This window comes from Plectropomus leopardus, chromosome 21, assembly GCF_008729295.1.
Source record: "Plectropomus leopardus isolate mb chromosome 21, YSFRI_Pleo_2.0, whole genome shotgun sequence".
Taxonomy (NCBI): domain Eukaryota; kingdom Metazoa; phylum Chordata; class Actinopteri; order Perciformes; family Serranidae; genus Plectropomus; species Plectropomus leopardus.
The window spans coordinates 13,463,351-13,485,665 of NC_056483.1; the positions used below are offsets into that span (position 1 = coordinate 13,463,351).

General features: G+C 39.5%; 1 protein-coding gene across 1 annotated transcript in view; it reads left to right on the forward strand.

The window, feature by feature from the left end:
* Window positions 1-2,227: 2,227 nt before the first annotated feature.
* Window positions 2,228-22,315, forward strand: part of stau2 (staufen double-stranded RNA binding protein 2) — a 103,771-nt gene continuing 83,683 nt past the window's right edge. The window contains exons 1-5 of the mRNA XM_042510548.1: window positions 2,228-2,302; window positions 4,170-4,377; window positions 4,681-4,811; window positions 5,055-5,214; window positions 7,598-7,733. Coding sequence (XP_042366482.1) covers window positions 4,179-4,377; window positions 4,681-4,811; window positions 5,055-5,214; window positions 7,598-7,733 — 626 coding nt within the window. The 5' untranslated portion in view covers window positions 2,228-2,302; window positions 4,170-4,178. The remainder of the gene's footprint in view (window positions 2,303-4,169; window positions 4,378-4,680; window positions 4,812-5,054; window positions 5,215-7,597; window positions 7,734-22,315) is intronic.

The following is a 22,315-nucleotide window of genomic DNA, read 5'->3' on the forward strand; positions in this document are numbered from 1 at the left end:
CATCTGGGAAACAATCATTTTATTAAGTATTTCATCCAAATTATTTCAGTCAGGTATACACAATATTGGATTTTTGGGGATGGATGCACCCATATATAATATATAACAACTCATTTCCCCACCTAATTTTGGTGATCATCAAGTCTCTTCTGTAAGTGAATTAAAATCATATTATGCATATTCTCATCATGATGGCCCACAGGCAGATGGAGACATTACATGTAATGCTTCTCAATGTATGTAATATTCATTCATTGTACAAAATAATCAAAATACTAAAACTTTGATGAAATGACAGCAAAACGTTTCATGGTTTGTTCATATACACTTTGTCAATCAAAATATATACATATATATAAAAATATTGTTTCGTGATATTGGCAGAAATCAGCATATTGGTCGATTCTGATATTTCATTTTGAAGCCAAAATATCGGCTGATACTGATGACATGCCAATATTATTATGCATAATTTCAGCAGGCTAAACTATTTCAAAAATGGTTTCAGGAACATTAATTTGTTTAGGTAAGTGTAGGAACACTTACTTACAGGCTACAGAGGCAATTACCCTCCTCTTAAGATTTCTTTAACATAGGCCAAACTTAATGTATCTTTTTCTTAATTATGTGTAAGTGTCCATCATCAGTTTGACATTATAAACATTTTATTTTGTATATATTAATACTAAATCACAACCAGTCAAAGGAGAAGGCTTGCCACAATTACACAAGAAAAGGTTAGTGGCACCATCTGGTGGACTTTTCACAATAGTACTCATGCCAAATCTCAGATGATCCACAACTGATTTTCTTACATTTTCTGAGCCCCTTTGATATAAAAGATTCTTACTGGAATTTACAAGGGTCCTCTACAGCTGTAGGACCCCAGTATGAGCACTTATCATTTTAGTGCTGGCTATGGGTGATTTCTTGCACCAAGAACTTGGTGATACACCTGATGGTTTTGAGGTTTGTTTAAGACTCAGCTAAAGGCTATTTTGCTCATGACCGTGTCCCCTTAAAATCCTACCAGCAACAGGGGCTGTTTAATAGGTGATTATGTGCTTTCTGAAGAAAAAACAGTCCAGGTTTTTATAATTAACCTCATTATTAAATTCAACAAAGAAGCTCCCCTGACAAAAAAGGCCATGTTAATATTATTTTTTAATTCTTTATTGACAAACATAAATACATTTATATACCGAGTTTAATAGGTTATAGTTATATTTAGAAAAAGAAATAAAAAGAAAGGGAAAATGAAAATCATCATAACTAATGAAAAAGTTATACAAAATCAAAATATTGCCACAGTTCATGTGAATTTTTTCAAAAATACTGTTCGTCTTAACTGCTTTTTTGTTTTTAAGGCCTCTTATTATGGTGCAAAATTGTTTAAGTAATTGTAAAAAAAAAAGGGGGGGGGGGTAATAGTTCAAATTCTGGTCTGGAGTCTGCCCATCTCCTCTTGTGGAGGTGTTATTTTCCCCAAAGTAAAAGTAATTGCACAAAAAATCTTTCTCCATCTCCTGGTTTTCAAAATACATAAAAATGTCTGTATCCTGCAGTTGAATTATTTGTGCAGTTTTCCTTCTTATATAAAGTAGAACATCGACCCAAAATATTCTGGTATACATACAGTTATAAAACAAATGATAGATTGTTTCTTCTGCTAATTCACAGAAAGTGCAAGAATATTCAATGACAAGCCTACATCTCCCCAATGTCTTTAATGCTGGATATATTTGATGCAAGATTTTAAAGGAAACCTCTTTATCTTTATCATTAAGACAACATTTCTCAAATAACTATTTTATCATAAAGCGAGACCCAATAGAATGTGGGGACATGTTATGCATTTTTTTCGTCTAATTCGTAAAAACAGAGCCTTATATCATTTGTGCCTGTAAAATGCATCAGTTAAATCAAAATGATTCAATCAAACTGCAGAAAACAAGTCTGTAAAGGTTCATTTCTGCTCTGAATCAAAGTTGCTCAGCTCCAGGCACTGAGGAAGCAAACCAGGACTGAACCATTCCTTTCGCCGCGGGGGTGGCTGATTCATTCAAGATTCACCTCAAACTATAATGATTGCAAATTAGCGGTATGCAAAACGCATCACTGACCATATAAACGAAACACAATCTTTATACACGAATTATCAAAACCACCAGTCATTTGCCTCTTGTTGGATATTTTTAAAATTTTACTCTGGCAAATAACGTGGTCTGTTCCCTCTTCCATCCAGTTCTCTTTAGTGTTTGCCAATGTCGGAGGTGTAACTGGGGTCTGGCCCTGGACAAAGGTAAAAAATACCCTAAAATATCTGTCCCTTTGTCATCGAGTAGTGTCAAGATTATTCGCCATGCTGTCGCCTTTCCGTGTACCATGTTGCGGTGGACTGAAATGCCCCAGACTTTCGTGGAGGATGGGGCGGTATGGAGATGCTAGCAAGAGGGGTGCTCGGCCGATCAGCCATGATGAGCGTTAACCGGCTAAAGTAGCGTTGCTGGAGGCGGCTAAACAGTGTATATTCATCAGGAGAAATCACAGCGACGTATTCGTGACAGCATGCACGCTTGCCAGTTCTGTTTGTTTGTTTTTGGGAGCTGACATTTGGAGGAAACGCCGTTTTCTCGTTGGTTACGTTAGCTTCCTGCTAAGCTGGACACAGTCGAGGCTGTAATGTAGGTTCAGGGGTTGCAGACAACCCTGTAGCTCTGTCAGTCAACCCTAACGTAACCACCTCCATAGTCAAGTTTCTGTGTAGGTCAACCGTGCATTCGGGTCGCTTTTTAAGCATGTAACTGTGAGAGAGCATAAGAAAAGCATGAAAGATTGTGACCCCGAGACCCTCGGGGGCATGCAAGATGCAGTAAGACACATACACAGGGGAAAGTCGATTGCACGTGAAGACTTAAGGTCACAGATAAGAGTAAAAATAGGATTTTATGTTGTGCATATAGTCGATATCAGGTGTTTTGTGGATCTGGCGCTGCTCTGTTGTTTACACTGGTCCAGCCAGTCCAGTCCTGGCCCTCACATGTAAACAATGGATACAGTTAACACCTGTAATCATGAATTCAGGGACAAGCCCATGAAAACAGGTGGCATCTGAAAAATCTGAATTTAAAAGCTGTCTGCATTGACCTAACACCTTTCATAATTGAAACTATTGGCTATAGAACAAGATGATTTTATCGTGCACTTTATTCAATTATTTTTGTAGATTATTTCATGGTGAAATTGATCAAAGTTATCGCCCTGCATTTCAGTGTCCAAGTGCAAGGCACTGAATTTCTCCACACTCCAGGGGTTCAGTTGTGCGTCTGACCCTTTGCTCTGACCTCTGTGGGGATGTGAAAGAATTTCCCTCATTTCCCTTCAGTGTCTGCCACATATTAATTTGAACCAGAACTGAACCATCTTGGCAAGATATTGTGATACAGTTTGTACCTTTTTAATTAATTTATTACATTTTACAAACTGTCCTCATCCTTTGTTGATTAAAAACACATGGTGGTGTATTATGTTACTTATGTTGCGTAGCCACAGGCCATAACCTGTGTAATTGCATTCACCAAAATATTGCATGCATAAAAAGATAAAGATGTTAATGTGTGTTTTGCTAACTTTTACCAGATTGTTGGACCCCCTCAACTGTTCATGTTGATGTGTCTGCTTCGTGTAGGCCTCCGTACATCACTTTAGACTCAAATAAAATGTGATTGAACGTCCGTTGTCTTGTTCGGGCTGCTATCACAGGATTCTCTCCTTTTTCCGGGGAGCTTAGCAGCAGTAACATGAGCAAAGCTCCTTCAAATAAAGGTTCATTGTCTGGGTGTATTAGCTGCCAGTGGATCAGAATGTGAGATAGGCCTAGGGCTGCTCAGTTTGAAGTCTGTTCTGCAGGCTTTGCCCACAGAAATTTGTCAAATGACAGCAAACAGCTTGAGATTTTGCAACAACTGGTGTGAAATAATGTGTGCTTGAGTGCATGTGTAGACAGTTGCATACTTTATGATGCACACGTTATTATTGACAGATTTTTTTTTTAATCAACAACCAACAACAACAACTCCCAGCCATAGTGTATTTAAAGTGATTACAGTTTCAATAATCAGTGTGTTCATAAAAAGACTTTACAGTTGTTTATTGTTGTCTGGTTTCAGGAATAGAGCATGGCTCAAGTGAAAGTACAGACCTCAGCACCCCTGGCTGGTCCTGGCCTCTCCCCCGGAGTTCCCCCGACGGCCATGGCCAGCCCTGGATCCCTGGGTCTGCAGTCCTCCGTCAATGGCACAGGCCCGGCCCCCACACCCGCCTGCCCTGCTCCTGCAGTCGGATATGGGGACGCCCCTGTGTCTGCTACATCGCCAGGTAGAATGCCAGCAGAATAGTTTATTTTTCACGATAATTAGTTTAATTTCTAATAAATAATTAACTTTTTGCATCTCACCACCAGTCTCAATTTTGAATTTCCACAGGTGATTCTGCATTTCTGACAAAAAAAATGCTGTTACAACATTTGACTATCCCATTTCATTCATGTATTATGTCACTCAATCAGATATAACATTTGTTTTACCAATACATGATCATTATTCATGTACATAGTTGTGTCTCTGGTACTGTAACCGTGTTGCTCAGTATAACCATGTCTTCTGTTGTGCTCTATTATAGGCCCGCCCCAGGAGAACATGGCAAACCCTAAAGAGAAAACTCCAATGTGTTTGGTGAATGAGTTAGCCCGTTTCAATAGGATCCAACCACAGTACAAGCTCCTCAATGAGAGAGGCCCTGCACATGCTAAGGTAAGAAATGGGGACATGACACTGAAGTCTAAAACTGTTTGCAAAAATTGTGCACGGGGGAAAAAGGTTTCACTTCAGTAAAACAAGGACATCCAGACAATGAGACTCAAGTTTTGAGTCCTTTTCATTCATGAATATTGGTCATGAAGAATACAGCTCTCACTGTCTGGGTTCCAGAGAGATGCTGGTAAAAATGTAGTTGCTATCAGGTAATTTCTCTCCCTCTGGGTGTCACTGTTCCAGATCTTCACAGTGCAGCTGACTCTTGGGGAGCAGGTTTGGGAGGCCGAAGGCACCAGCATTAAAAAGGCCCAACACTCCACAGCCGCCAAAGCGCTGGATGAGAGTGTCCTTCCCAGGCCAGCGCCCCGCTCCCCTAAAGTGGACATCAACAGCAACCCAGGTACGGCAACCTCAAGAAAAAGTTACTGTATTGTCTACCAAGAATTGGTAGACAAGATTAAGCTATTCTGGGCCTAACACCTGTTGCTAATGTGTTAGGCCCAGAATAGCCTATATTATACAGCTGTATATTATACAGCTGTTTTATGTGAGGCAGAATGAATTGATGAAAACCACAAAGCTAGTTAATGTTTATCAGCTCTAAATGTAGGAAGTCATTTTCTCCACTGAATAGATCATTTAAATGGAGACAGCCCTGAATGGAAAGACAAATCTATGTCTAATTAATGTTTTTTTTAAGATTTTTAAGAATTCAAAATATATCCACTTATGTACCTGAGCGGTGCCTTACTTCAGCAGTAGATCACAAATACTGGCTGCAGCAGCCAGACAAAGTAAGATAGGATAATGACCTGTCAGAAAAAAGTGGACCTGTTAAGCTTCTCATTAAGGTTGTCAACTGTGAGCTTAATTTTCCAGAGCAAGACAGCTGGTTGTGCTGTCTAGTGTTTTAGTGTATTTTAACTTTTTTTTAAAGACAGTGTTTTTTATGAGAAGTTTGCTCTCAAGCTAAACTTTTTTTTCCCACACTCAAGAAGTTAATCGTAAGCAGCACAACCAGTTTCCATTTTTGTCACTATTTAGCTATTATTTTCAACCCTCTAAATGCTAGTAAAATGAGCATGTTTACATCTCACTTACAAAGAGCCTAGATTTTTCTCAATAGTGTCAGTTAATTGTGTGAGAGGGGAATGGGAATGTATGATGGAGGACGGGGGACATGTTTTTCTTGCTTCCCCTCATTTGGTTAAAGGGATGGTTCAGATTTTTTTTTAAGTGGGGCTTTATGAGATGCTTATCCATAGTCAGTGTGTCACTGCTGAAGCAAGCAGGAGTACCACCATGGAAGCTCATGAATGTACTGCTGTGGATTGAGGCAGAAGCAAAGCATATTTTAGCCGCCTACAAACAGTGCAAACTAAAAAAAAAAAAATCAGTGTAAGTGCACACTATATTTGGTCACCACATAGTCATCAATCATAATCACAGTTTCATATTTTCACAGCTTTACATTGCTGTCAGACAGACAGCTCTTTCTGATGGGGAACTGAAGCTTTTATATACATCTCAGCTTTCTTCAAAGCCAGACTCCTTTGACAAAAACAGAAACTTCACCTTGCAGAACAGTGGAGTTGCTGGTCTACCACTACCTCATACAACGTCAAACAGCCCCCCCTTCACTGCTTCTTTAGTCATTTGTTGTGCTAGCAATCTATGGACATCAGTCCAAAATGTCCCAGCTGTTCTGGAGCTTTTCAGGAAGGATATGTTGAACCTTTTAACAATGGCATCTTACACCAAAACAACAGGATCAAAGAAGGTTTAAGAACCCAACAAAAAATACAACATTTTGTGTAGTTACAATGGTTTATTCTCCTCTGACCTTCCTGTGTCATGTAGCTATTATTAGAGTTATTAGATAGAAAAAGACACATTGTTGACCATTATACCTCTTGATACCACCATAGTGAGTAATTCACACTTCAAAAGATTTGAACGCCTCCTTTAAGGTTGCAGCAGTGCCCTCTACTGTCCTTTTTTTTCTTGAGCTAATCATATTGGTGAAATAAGATATATCCATTTGGAGGGAGATGGGGATGCCTCAGAAGTCAGAGAGCAGTGTTTAACTCTGGGATGTTTCTATCTTTCATGTGCAGGAACAATCACAAAGAAGGGGCCTGAGGTCAGGGAGGGGAAGAAACTTGGCAGAGCATTTATGTCCCGCCTTTCCGTCTCCATTATTAATGGAATGTTTCAGTGTTTGGGTTTTTCACCTGGAGGAGTTTGACTTCCAGGAGTAGCTTCTTAGCCACTGGATATATTTAAATAACCCATGTTCATAACAAAGCCCACACAGACCCACTCAATAAAGCCTAAGTGCAGGCTTATGTTTTATCTCTGCCCAAATTAATACCGCTCACCCCTCTTACCTCTCCTACCCTCTGTGGCATTGTTGTAGTGAAAGACCTCGTAGCCAGCTCTTAATGGGATTAAGAAATCCCTGTGATAGGTTATGCAACATCAACGGGGGGCTTTGGGATTAGCAGTGCACGCATCATACACTGTCAGACAGGTAGGAAAGTTCTTAGTTTTTAGGTAGGTCACAGACATTCTTATATTCAAACATGTTGATTTCGGTACAGTGTAAAGACATGATGGTGCTTCTGTGGTATGTTGAAAAAACTAGATATTTTTCTGCATTTCTTATAGTTTTATGATGTCAAATAGAAATATTCCATTCATATTATTGGCATAAAATTTACAACAAATTTCCATGGGCTTCCTGGCTTTAATCCTTGATATTTACTGTCTTATATATAAAGGCAGTATAACACCCACTGTGGAGCTGAATGGTCTGGCCATGAAGAGAGGGGAGCCAGCTATATACAGGCCTCTGGATCCCAAGCCCATGCCCAACTACAGAGCTAACTACAACTTCAGAGGGATGTTCAACCAAAGGTAAGCTCCAAAAACTGAACTCACCCAGCTGCCCCAGCTGTTGACCAGTTCAGTCCCAAAGCTATGTAGTAACACTGGCTTATTGTCCCAAGATGGGGAAGGTATCATGATGAGCTTTTCTTAAGTCAAAACAAATGTATTTTTATTTGCTCATTCGAGAAACTAATACTTGCCCCACATTTATTTTGTCTCCTGATTCTTGAACCATGTTCACGTTATTGTGGATAGATCTGCAGATTCAATATAGATAAACAAAATACAAACAAATATTTCTCGTCTTTCAGTTGGCACACTTTCTGCACTAAAGGATCATTTATTGATAATAAGATGATTGGTTATTCACCTGGATCTCAGCAAGTGAAACATCTGTTCTAACACCTTCTGTTCTACATGAGCACTTAAATTGAGCTTTATTATAGTCAAACTCACACTATAGTCACTCAAATTGAGTGCAGTCCTGCTGCAAAGTCCTCATAAAAACACCTGTACTGTGTGAAACTATAAATTCATCTTTAGAGTGGGGTTGTCACTGTAGCTGTCCTGAACATTGTGTTTTGGGCTTTGAGGCTTCAGTAAGAAATGTTCACAATTAAATGAATCTTCAAGGGGTTTGGGTACTGGTGTAATGAGGGACGAGGACATAAATCGGACTGTATTAAAACATCAGTTTTCAGTCGGTGCACCTAAAATAATGTGACTTTTAGCCACTTTGTTAGCATGCAGGTCGCAGAAACGTTAGCTGTAGTACAAAAAAATAACTCTTCTTCTCTTCTCTTTTGTTTTTATTTTATTCTTAACAACCTGAACACAATCTTGCTGGAGAGACTGTCATAACAGCCACAGGCTGAGGAAGAGTTTTTGTTTTTTTGGGTTTTTTTTGCTGTATCGCTTGACAAGTTCGCTTTAGAGGGGACAGTTAATTTTCTTGTTCACATTACTGCCACACACCACGACTGTCTAGTGGAAGCATATCCCATCATTTTGTAACAGCTTTGTTTTCCCAACCACATTAAAACAGCAACTAGTATTTTTCATTTTATCCACTTTAGGAATGCTTCATTTTGGGCTATATTTGTGGAATGGTAGGTGGCTAAGACGCAGAGGAAAAGGCAAGCTTTTAGAGTAATCTAACTTAGTGTGGACATGGTCTTGATATGTTGTGGACGGCCTTAAACTGCGTTGTCTCTTTGATCCCAGTGGCTCAGATGTGTGTCAGACATGGCCCTCCACTGTGTTGTCTCAACTGATGAATGCGGTGCCCTCGTGGGGTCCCTTCGCACTCAGTCTCTGTCAACTTTCTTTCATCCCTTCGTTTTCTTTTGCTTTACTGGAGCAATCCAGCCATTTCCAAAACTCCATAAAAATGCCACAGAGGTGCAATTAATGATCTTCTCCCCCAGTGAAGGAATGTTATGTAGGATGTGTTTGACTTGCCTAACATGAAATCCAGGTACACTGTGGTACTCTCAGTTGGCAAAGGAATGGATGCTCCTTTTTGTGTCTGGTAGACAATATTGAGAAAATCATCAACAAAGGAGTGCAGCAAAGAAAAGAGAAATTGGTGCATTCTTTTCCTATGTTTAAAAGGCAAGGCATAAAGTTTGTTGCAGTTTATGTCTTTAAATGGTAGGCTTATTCTTATACATTTTTTCTGGAATGTCAGCTTGGTATAAATATTTTTCCATTGCAGTTTATGCAGTTATTAATATTCTAAATATTATGATATAATTTTAAATACTGAGACAAGCTGACAGATGTTGTGCATACAGTTTATAGAAGCTAAGTTATGTGGCTCCAGAGCACACACTGTTCCGCAGAACATAATTTCGTAAAGCCAGTATTCATTTCGGTTAGTTTGATATGCATTGAGGAGACAATAAGGTTTCCTCCAGATGGCAGTGTTTCCTCATTTTAAAAATCCTTAAGCAGTGCTTATCTAAGGTGATTGAGCACCCATTTTGTAACAGGCAAGGTAGGAATGTGGGGTTTTTATATAGGTTTTTATAGGTATAGATTTCTGCAATGTAATCTGTATTATTTACATGCAAAGCATTGCTTATTAAAGCACTTAAAATACAGAAAGTTTTAACAGAGAAACAAATATGTCTGTTTTGCTTCTTACATAAACTTTGGCTTATTAAAGTCCTATGGTAAGGTATTCTGATGCCAAATGTGTTGGATATCTTTTTAAAATGTGGATACGTTGCCAGAAAAAGTCGGTGATTCAGTTGCAGTGTTGGGTAACTGAGTCTAGTCAGCAGACAGTCTAGCATCTGGCTCACATCTTCCACTATTTGATCCATGCAGGAACAAACGGGGGGTGAAAGACTAATGTCTGTGGGGTAGAGGAGAAAATCTGTTTTTTAGCATCTGTCTGTCAATGTCATATGTCACAGGGATGAGTTTGTAGGAGACAAGCTGTGTCTGTTCCTCATGTTTTGTTTTCTTATGTCGTTTTGTAAGGAAGAGCGGGGTGAAGGGATGTGTGTGTCTGAAAGAGAGAGAAGACGTAGGAGTATATATTATCCCAAGGTCACTTATGTTTTCATTAGGTCTCTTTCTTTCAGTGTAGTCGAGCCCTGGATTAATGAAAGTGAGACCTTCTGAATATGAATTCTCTTCATCCGATGACTGACTACGTGGCGGAGTGGCAGGCCATATCCACAATCAGTCACCTTAATGATGCTGCAGGGAAACGAAGGTTTCCACATGCCCATGTCCTTACCTATTATGATGAATAAGAGTGATCTGGAGTCATGTTGATGGAAAATCTTACCATTAAAAGGGCAGCCTGGCTCTGATCCATCAGCGCTCTAATCACCACCAAGACCAGTATTGATTCGTTCAGAAAGTGCCCTGATGAGGAAATATGGCAATAATATGAAATGTGCATTTATCAGCGTCTTAATGAATCTTATTTATGGCGAAGAGCCTGTGCATAATTTCTTTCCATCCAAGTCCTAGTTTAAACCAGCGATTCATTTCTGTTATCCTGCAGACATAACCACACCATTGTTCATTCTCAAATACTTTACATACTCAGGATGATTCGTGGTTTTCAGCTTATTTAATCAGTGACGGAGCTGCTGTGAAAAATTCCACAGAAATTCAGCCCAAATGATTCACATACATGATCACTGAATCAGGAAAATATTTTTTGTTATCAAGAATTATGGTTACATCAAGCTCTATCATGGACAATCCAAAGCTCCCGTGTTATCATTGGAACACCTGATTCCAGTGACTCATACTGGGCTCCTCCGGTTTATCCGTGGCGCTCCCAGTTTTCCCCCTGCTGCTGTGATCCCAGGGGGGCGGGGGCGCCTGCATCCTGCATTTAGTCACAGTTGGAATTTGGATAGGGCTTTCCCTGTTAGAGCAAAGCAGAGCAGTCAGAAGCCGCCCACCTCCTCCCAGCCCTGATTTGGTTATGTCAGTAACATTATGTCAGCTGGAGGAACAGTGGGCTGAATGACTGACTGGGGGTGCTTTGCTCTGTGACATTTCCTCCTGTGATGATGGTCAGATACTGAGATGGCTGTTCCTGCTTTCTCTGTAGGAAGACTTGGTCACCTGTGCTGCAGAGTACCTACAGTAAACTTATGTCGGCCAGTCTGGATTTTTACACCAAAAGGAGCATAAATAATATGTAAATATATAACCTGATTCTTCTTTTCCACTCAGATCTTTTGATCTTTGTTGCATCTTCCAGCTCACAGTTTTGATGTTTTGGCCCACATCTTTACTATTTCATTGTCATTGCTCTTGTAAACCTTATTTCCTCTTCCAGCAGTAGGGTTGGGTATCAACACTCAATGTATTTTAAGTTACTGACTGTATTAACCTTCTATTAAGTAGTATTGAAACTTTTTTTAGTTAAGCATTTATAAATAAAATATACTTGACTTGACTTGAAAAATAGACTTACTTTAAATAACCAAATACATGTTGTGTGCCAACTTAATGTATAAAAAGGAAACTATTTGCTATTACATTGTCCATATCAGTCTTATGAGGTGATAATATGCGAGTGTCGTGCTTGTAGCTTGTCCCCTTGCCCCAAAGTGGGCAAAAGAATCAATATATGCAAATTTAAAAGAAATAAATCAATTTGTCAATTTTCAGCTACTGCTACAAAAACCTACAACAATGAATATTAAGCATTAAATACAGATATCAATAGCCTAGAAAAATAAGTGCTGACCATTTCATTTGAGGCACATGAAGGGTTAAAATGCATGTTGGCTATATTCTAGACTGACCTTGTAGCTCTATGGCTATGTCCTTGTAAAATCAAAGACAACCCTATACATGCCTTTGTGATGCTATGTGTCTGTGTGTGTGAGTCTGATCATGTAAGAAATATAAAGAGACAGTTGCCATGGAAAGATACTTATCCTTGAAAGATGAATATCCTCATGCCTGTAGGACATCAGAATAACATCACACGAAGATCACACACACACACACACACACACACACACACACACACACACACACACACACACAGACACGCATACACAGGTGTACTCTGTCATCTACATCTCTAATTGGGCCAACCTGGCTCACTGAAAAGGCAAATCTGCCCATGAGCGATTTTCTATATTCAACATTTCCTCTCATCTCTTCCTATGTGGAGATATCAGATATCCTCTGAGGTCCTCTTCACACACGTGGTCTCCTTTTTTCCTGCTCACTTTCTCCCACTCGGGTTTATTTTTTTATATAGCTTACTGGCCTGTTGGGCCTCAGAATCTCATATAGCCTTATCGGGACACTGTGTGCTCTTTCGTCCACTCATGCATTCCACAGATATGATTTCTCTTATCCATCCCATCATCACTGCTGTCCAAAAACAAAAAGGAGCTGCCAAAGCCCACAAGGTAGAGACTTCGTGGGAATAGCTTTTTATTGCATTATGTTATTTTTTAAATCAGCGTGTATCTGTGAAGATCAGATGTAAATCAGATGCATCCACTCAGATAGTTCATAAGGTACCATGGGCTGCATGCCAGAACAAAGGATAATCTGTCCAAATTGTACAAATGGGTGTAAACTCATAAAGCAGTGTTTTATTGAGGAGACTGGGGGTGGGGGAGTGGAACACAGGTCCAACATAAACAAATGCTTAGAATGATTTGTGCTCAACAGACTCAGTGACACAGAAGTCTGGTCTCTCCTTTCATCTCTGCTCCTCTGAGTGGAGTTTTGTGTTTGTGTATCCCTGTGTGTCCTCCTTTCCTCTTTTGTCTTGATGCATTGAATGTAAAAACGGACCTGAGACCAAGATGTACTAAGTGTGTTACATCAGTGGAAATAGCTTTTGTAACTCTGCCTTTCAGTTTGTTTGGCAGAGTCAGACAATCTAAGCGGGTTTCTTCACAAGAACTCACAACTGTATTTTCATACAGATATACCCCACTTACATTTATCTTTTCCCAGGAAATTATACCACTCTTTTACTGTCGTGCTCAAAGTGATTTTTCATATCTGAGTAGCTGTGCAGCATCAGTGCTGAGCAGTAAATGGCTGTCAAGATGGTGCATGTCATCTTGTTGGACAACGCGACTTTACTTTTTCTCTGTACTGTTGTGCATCAGCTCTGCAGAAAACCAATTTTATCACATTCATCACTTGTACTGGCAAATCCTGGCTACTGTGCTTTAACTATTTCTAAAGTTCTTCCTCAACAGATTCCAGAGATACTCCCTTAGTGATTTGTGCTCTCATTTAAAGGGACAGTACATCCTCAAATCAAAAATACACGATTTCTGTCTGTCTGTCTGGTAGTGCCATATATCAGTTATCGGAGTGGAGTTATCGGCCTTAGAGATGTCCGCCTTCTCTCAAATACAACAGAACTAGATGGCACTCGACTTGCTCTACTCAAAGCACAAAAAAATAAAAATAAAAAAATTCAGCAGTAATGTCTCTTTCTAGAAATCATGACCCAGTTACTCAGCTTATCCATAGACCTTGTTTGGAGCAGATTCATGTAGGAACTATTTTCTGTCTACTGAACTACACCAGCTAACTATATCACAGTGCAGAAGTAAGCGCGTGTCTACCACCAGCTCATCTAGCACCACTGAGCTAGCTAACATAAGGGCTCAGCAGAGTAGGACACCATTAATGTTTACATTCAAGTTCAACTTTATTATCCAAAGGGAAATTAGATCAGCAGCAACCATCAAGACACAACAATTACACAAGTGAAACACAGGATACTTTAACTACTTTAACAGAGTCAGAGGCTGGAACATTTCAGACACTGCATATAAAGTGGATCAAGTCAAATAAAGGGCAATGCAGTTGGTAAAATAAATAATAATGAATATCCAGGCTAAGATAGATCACAGATGAATAAATAATTAAAAATCAGGGTATAAAGACAGGATGTAATCTAGAAATCTGTCTAACCCACATACACACACAAAGTACACAGACTGCCAGATAAGACCAGCAAATTAAGCTTTTCAATGGCAACACGAATAAAAGAAGGTCTGGCACGTTTCATTTTGGTTCGGGGCCTTCTGTAACGGCGGCCAGAATGAAGGAGATCAAACTCAACAAAGAGAGGATGGTCAGGACAGGTCAGGATTTGTTGGGCTTTACTGATGACCCGGTTATGATACATCTCATGCTGAGCACAAGCCTCTTATCCATTTGTATATGAATGCTTTCTTTTGTGAGATGAAATGATTGGCTGGTGTTATTCGGTTGATAGAAAATAGTTCCTACATGAAACCTCTCACAACAAGGTCTGTGGATTATTTTGAGTAACCCGGTCATGATTGCTTGAAAGAGACATTGAGTGCCATTTGGTCCCATTATATTGCAGAGAAGGCCGACAACTCCAGTATTTCTCCAACATTCGGTGACTCACATCAAAACAATCTAGATTCAGAAAAAGCAAAACAAATAGCAGAAAACAGAAAAATATGCATTTTTGATTTTGAAGTGAACTTTCCCTTCAAGGCCCAGAAACACCAAACCAATGTCAGAGAACCAGCAGCAACGAAAGCCCCCACTGCTACGCCTCATGTTGCTATGTCTCAACCAAAAAGTTGCACATGAACACAAGAAACTTACCAACCAGAACATACGTTCTGTGCCATGTTTCAGTGGACAATGACACAAACCATAAGGAAACATTTCTGCTAAAGAGCTCAAGGGCTAAAGAAAAACGGTCTTTTATAACAAGTTAATTTCAAACTCACTCCCTTTTTGGCTGTTTGTTTACGTTCCTCAGTTCCGTCAGTCTTTTCCTGCGCAGAGCTGAATTAGTGTGATTTTATTTACCAACCTGCTCTGCTATCGCCAACGTTGATTCAGCACGCTGTATAGGTAGAAAAAAGCCAACCAAAGCTGACAAGAGCCAGTGGTGCATGACACACGACAGCAACTAGGGCGATGGCCGCTTACAAACGGCCCAACATTGACCGACTCGTTGTGTCGGGGCCTTTAAACTTTTGGGATTAGCCTTTATATGTTATCATCCAGGATGCTGATTCAGAGATGCATCCTGCTGCACATGTTAGGCTCTTGTATCCTCATACAAAAGCGTATGAACAGCCCTTTTTGTAAATAGTGTCTCTGTATTTATTCTCCAGTCCAAGTGCACACCCGGGTGTTTTTATAAGTCTACTTTCTCCACTGATTTCCTGTAATTATGACAGGGAGAACAGGATCCTTTTTCAGGGAAAATAAATTCTTAAGTTCTAAAAACACCGCAATCACTAGTCACTTTACTGTGATTGCATATGTCATGGGAAGAAGTGATGAGGAACACAGAAGTAGCGGACATGTTTAACAAATTTATACCTGTTCTAGTTGGTTTGAATCATACCAGCAGTAGACACTTTGTGCATCAGGGCTTTTTCAGTGCCATATTACTGTTAGGGGACCTGTCTTCTTGCGTCATTATAATAGTTTTCAGTGCGGGGAAAGTCAAAACAAAGTTTGTTCAGTTAAGTGATGCTGCACGTCTTCTTTGGTGGTCCTACCACTTGAGAGCTCACACGGAAATTGGGGAATCTGAGCAACCGTATTTCACATCATGTAATTGGTTTGTGTTGCGCTCTCAGCACAAGCAAACCGCAATCCAGCTCAAAAATCCACATTTTAAGTGTGACTCAGTGTGCTAGTTTGCTGCTCATCTGAGTTTAAACAGCACTGTTCTCACCTAACCTTGAGTGAATCAAACATTCAGTCTGGCCAGCAGCCAGTTTCGAAGAACCATTTATCAGTCAGTGAAATATGTCCCCTAAGAGATGCCTGGATGAAAAGAGGAAGGAAAATCATTTGCAGGCAGAGAGGCTTGCATAGAAACTAAGTTATTTTTTAATTTTCTTTTGCTATGTCACATAAATGCACACATGATGCAATTTCTTTGCACACACTTGCGAGTCTTCTATTACTAACTGATAATTTTTGTGCTCAAGGAGTCAGTATTATTCACATAATGCCTGTTTTCAGTCAGATGATCTCCAGTGGTTGCTTTTTTATTGCCAGCTTAATGAAATCCGTCCTTGTTTTTTACCCACAAAGCCCATTTTTTTTCTGTAGCGTGCTACCTGTCATTTATAGTGCTGTAAATCTATCATGTTTGGAAACAAATCTTGATGTACCACTGTGACTCAGCAATAAAGTGTGACAGGAGAGCAGGGGTCGGTTTACACAGGGGGCCGTGACTTCTCGTGAGCCAGGCATGGAAAAGGGCACACTGATTACAGAGCTCGCACAAAGAGAGCTTTAATCTCTTGTTCGAAACTGAAACCACAACAAACAGTAAAAACAATAAACACTGTCAGATTGGACAATTTAATTAAAATTGGTTATGAAACCTCTGTTTTATGTACTGAGTCTTTTAGGAATTCTTAAATAGCTGTTGTCGGCACAGGCAGTGATATGTGTAGTCAGTATGAGACACCAGCTGTCTCCTGCACATAGACACAGCAGTGCATTACACAGGAGGGATTTGAGGTAAGAAAATACATCGCCCCCATGACATACTTAAATGAAAAAAAAGTTTGGTTATATTAAACTGTAGAATGAGACCTATTCGTGGCCAGTTAAAAGCTGTGGATGGTGAGCCCACATGTTATTGGCTTTACATTTGCTTTTATTGTATTTTAAACCTGACTGATTTGATGTGTGTCGGTGACAATGTCGATTTGAACATTCAGTTTTTATACAAAGGCTCCACCACAAGATTCACATCTTAATGCTCCAACACATGAACCATTTTAATTTCTCACCATCGCAGTGAATTAATGTATCTGTGAGTCAGAGATGCCTCAGGGGACGTCTGTTGGAGTAACTAGTTGTGGCTTCTTTGAGACCGCTACAGGTCTCACATACACAGGTTCTCATTATCACATTAAATCTGTTTGTTTGCATTTTCGAACATCTTTTCACACTTTCTCCATCTGTTCTGTAAACGTTTGAACACCCTCATCATTTGAAGGTTAACTGTTTCTACTTCTTTAAAACATTTAACTAAAAGCAAAGTTAAATACAGTGTATTTCTGTATTAAGTTTTATAGTTTATGAGAAGGCCATTTATTGGCAAGAATTTGCCAATTTGATACGCAATGCATACAGTGGTTATGATTTGATATTTTGCGATACTGTAAGCAAGCTGATATATTGCTTTTTTTAATCTAATATTAGAAGCCAGCGATGTGCCCTTTATGACTCCCTGTTTCACAGGCCTGTGTTCTCTCGCTAGTTTACTCTACGATATATTGTTATGCTGAAGATGGATCTAGTGATCAGGGGTTTAAGCACAACACAAAATGAACTGAAACTAAAAATCGATAGTGTGTTTGAGAATTGATACAGTATCAAAATTCATAATTGTTTACTCACTGCTAAATGCCTTGTTTCTCAAGGTTATTGATATTTTCTAACACCGCTTGTATATTAGTTGTCACTTGATTGAGTTGACACTTACAATTCATGTTGTGTGAGTGAATGCACCATTGATTGCCAGTTAAATTGAAACTATAAAGGATCTTGGTGTGTCTATGACCCAGTGAGGTTGCTGGCATCGTCTTTTCAGGAAAAAAATATTCGCACTCTGAACTAAAGTTTTAGCTCATTACGCTAAAGCATGGATGTATAAAGAGAACTGGATACAGTGTTGGAGGCAAGGTCCTGTTCATTCCTGAAAATTGCTCTTTGGCATATGTAGCCAAAAAGTCTAAATTCTGGATATAAAATTGCCTGGATTTTCGCATCCTTGAGCCCAGAGAGCATGTGCATCTGAGACTTCTGCCAGCCAAGCTGACTAATTCTGTTTTAGCGCTGCACTAACTTAAATGTGGATAAAGGTGATTCAGTGGTGCGGTTCTTGTAGACTTTCGAAATGTCATTGGACCAAATGGATCGAATCCTGAATTCTGATCATCTCATGTTGGTTCTGACGTTCACAATAATGTATCTATTGATTTACAGACATATCTTTCACAATGTTAATCTTTGGAAAAAGTCTTTTTGGGCCCAGTGGCATCATGGGACAGAAGTTATAATTCCACTTTTTTTGCCACTATGTCCAATAGGCTTTAGAGCTTGGTGCTGTTCCCGCGGGCTTGAACTAAATGGCCAACATAACAGATGACAGTTATAATACGGTCACAAAATTGAATTTCATCCTCTTATGTCATAGTTAAATGAACAAACAAACACAATATGCAACACCACTTAGAATAAAATTACCAGATCTGGTACTGGTCTTGTCATCATTAGAAGCAGTGTGTTGTGTTTTTTCAATCCCACTAATGATTTAATTTTTCATTTACTTTAAATACCACGTGAATTTTATTTTAGTGAAAACTCTGAAATAGATATTAGTGGGTTGGAGCAACTGTAACTTGTATTTTTGTGTTTTATGGCTAGGGGCTGTATGGGAAAATACTCCTTAATGAGCAATTACTGACAAAGAAATAATTTCATGTGAAACCACAGCTCTGCCATCACGCTGAATCCATTTTTCCCATGTGGGTTAGTGGTTTCTGACCTCACATGGGGTCCAAGGAACTTTGAATACACTTCCCAACACCATGTTTACTTGACAACATGGACTGTTTTCTCACACCACCATGTATTTTCTACATTAACAATTGCGTGCGGCAAAAGGGAAGGAAAGCAATCAATGATGGACACGGGGAATGAAGAATGGAAGTTGGGAGGGAGAGAAAATAAGTAAAGGTCTGACAGCAGATTGGAAGAAAGTGCAGCTGGTGGAGAAGTGATCCTGTCCAAGTTTTTGCATCCCCCCCACCCCCAAATCTCTGTCACCCTTTTAATCCCAGCACAGCCCTGTAGCCCTTTACAAGGCTTTGAGTCAGTTGTGTGTGTTTATGTCTGTGTGTAATTGTGGTTTAAGCATACAACTGTTTGCATGTGTGGCCAGTAGACGTCTTGGTGGTCAAGCGCAGAGATGCTGGAAGACAAAGTGGGCCAGTACGCTTCCTCATTCATGTCTCGTTATTTGTCTGTGTTTGGTTGGCCCACTTTTTCCTGTCTGCTGCTCTTTTGCTCTTTCCTGTAGTAGAATACATATGTTTTCAGTCTTCCAGGCTTAATCCAGGAGCAACCATACTAAAGCAAGCTTGAATTGCTTAAATGTTTGCCTTTATTAACACTTATACAGGTCTGCACCACTGCAAGCAGCATTACAACTGAATTACTGTTTCTTGATTTACCCTTTTAGTTTAATAGTTTATGAGCAAACTGACATTTAAATGTGTGTTTCACACATATTTTACATATTAAGAAATTAAAAATGCAGATGTAAAAAGTCCCTTTACACTGTGAATTTAAGATGTCTTGGACAAAAGTTTACATTTTTAGAGAGAAATTGAAATATGTTTTTGTCAATTGAAAACTGTGGTTTTAGATCCTGCTATGAGACATGTCCGACGGCTGTCAAAATCCATCCATCCATCCATCCATCCATCCATTATCTATAATCACTTATCCTTTAAAGGCTCAGGACAAGAGGTGGGGAAAACCCTGCACGGGTTGTCAGTAAATCACAGGGCTGACACGTGGACCAAATACACTCAGTGTCAGGTTTGAAATTTAGGGCTAAAATCCAACAATGTGGGTGCGAATACATCCCACATTTATAGTCTAAACAATCAGATCACCACACTGGCAAGCTGGCATAATACTACTGCTAAAAACATATTTACCCACACAAACTTACTGAAAAATCTGCATTTCATGTTCTTTTCCATAGCTGCAACCAAGTCCACATTCTCCTCTTCCTGTTGTGAGGTTTTTTTGTTTGTTTTGCAAAGAAATGCGACTAAGACAGCCAAAGCTCATTTATTGTTGTGCTATAGTTTTATGCAGTTATACATTGTTGTAGGTTGTCTTTTAAAGGAAGAGTACACCAACAAAGCACAAATAGAGAAGCTATATAGTCAAAAGAACCCAGCAACACAGCAAGACCAACAAAAATGACTGCCCTATCTGATGCCCACATGGCCAGTCAAAGGCAGCTTCACACAGAGAGCAGTACATATTCGCAAAAAAGAAAACAAAAAAAAAAATCAGCACCGTAAATGCAAAAGCCCACCCATACAAAGATCACCCATGTACAACATATTGTTGTGCTAATTATATAATCACAAATGTGTATATACATTAACTGCTGCAAGTTTCAACAACTTAATGAGTATTTTATTTGATATTTTATGGTTTATGAGTAGTATTTGTGACCTCTAATGTGTTTTCTAACAACCACAAAAGTTGACTGAGCAGATTAAGGGCTGCAATATATTGAAAAATAATGAATTTAATGTTTGTTCTTATGGAGAAAATGGCAGCTTTATGACCAAAAGGAAGTGCTGCATTTGGTTTTGATTGCTGTGGTCTGCACAGCTTTTGCCAGCCATAGCTGTTGAAATTTTCACAGCTTTTTCCACACCACCATCTGCAACTGGTCAACGTCATGTGTTGAGTTACACACCAGATATTTTAAGTTTGCATACATAGATTCCACAAGTTGTTGTATCACTATATGTTTGCATTTTTATTTTATTCTATTCAGAAAGTATGGTCAACTTTAAATAAACTGACTGTACATCACTGTGAGTACTAAATATGATTTGATATGATATGAAAAAAAGATTTCCCAACGCACCAACGCTAACTTGAAAAGTAAAGGAAAACCCAGCTATGAAACTAGAGCCCATAGTGGTGGGATTACTCCAGCTGCAATGTGGTGTTTTGCGATATAAAGCAAATGTTGGCTAAGGGTGTGAAATGTTAGGGGGATAGTGGCCCTTTCTTTACTTCCTACCCTCTTACTTCTGGTGCCCTTATTTGGACTCCACTCATCTTCGAATTAGGCCTTCATTTTAATCTCAGCTAAACACCTGTAAAAGTTTGTGAGCCAGGGGCATAAAGATGAGGGGGCAATGGCCTCTTCCGTACACCCTGTCCCCCTGCTTCTCGGCACAGACTGTATAAAATAATGGACGTAGCTAGCGTGATGTATTGTCATGAATGTTGAAATTAGCTAAAGAAACCAAAACAGTTTTTTGTATCAGGCTGTAAAAATGTTTATTTATGCTGCAAAGTTGGGCATTTTAACATGGGGGTCTGTGGGGATTGACTTTGTTTTGTAAACAACCTCAAGTGGCCATTAGAGGAACTGCAGTTTTTGGCACTTTGGCACTTGCTTCATTTTTCAGCCTCAGAGGTTTCCCCTTGCTTCTGGCTCCCTTGCTCGGAAACCGCCCATCTTTCAACGCAGCCTTCATTTTGATCTCAACTGAACACCTGAAGTTTTTATGACCCTATTTTGCATAGTTACGACATAAAAACACCTGGCAAAATACTTGAAACGGCTTCTATGCAAGTTACCGCTACAAGCGACGTCACCTGGACCACATTTTGCCACGATGACACACTCACAAGGTGGAAACAATACCAGCCATTGTGACGTTGTGATGGAGCCGCTGGAAACAATAAGGCATGCCTATGATACTTTTCCATCAAATGTACTCCATAGCTTGTGGTATAAAGCCATGTGACCGCAGTACTTTCCTCGCGTGAGCTGTGTTTTTTGACATTATATCGACATGATCAACCTGACATTACTTATGGAAACAAGCGGCTATATCTGGTGCTGTAAATACAAATATGCTGAAAAATAACAAAGGTAATGAATGAGAAGTAACCTGTTCAGTCTGGGAACAAGTGTTAACACATGCAGTAAGAGAAGATCAGCTGTATTTTTCCTGCACAGGCAATTAGAAAGGAAATAGTTTTCCATGCCACAAGAGAAAATAGTTTCCAGCCGAAATGTCACCCCGTCATTTATAGTAATAATTGCAATTCCATATCTCCCATTTCCCAGTATAGGACTGTGTGTGGGCTCAAAAACATCAGTGTCTTTGAATGTGGCTGTGTGTTCACCCATGAGTCTTTGAATGATTAAAGATGAAAGAGTAACCTTAACTAACCTGGCTCACATTAAAAAGAGCTGCAGGAAAGCTTCATCCTCAAAGTGAAATCCATTACTCACTGCTAAAAGCTGATGAGTTATCATTTGATTGAGC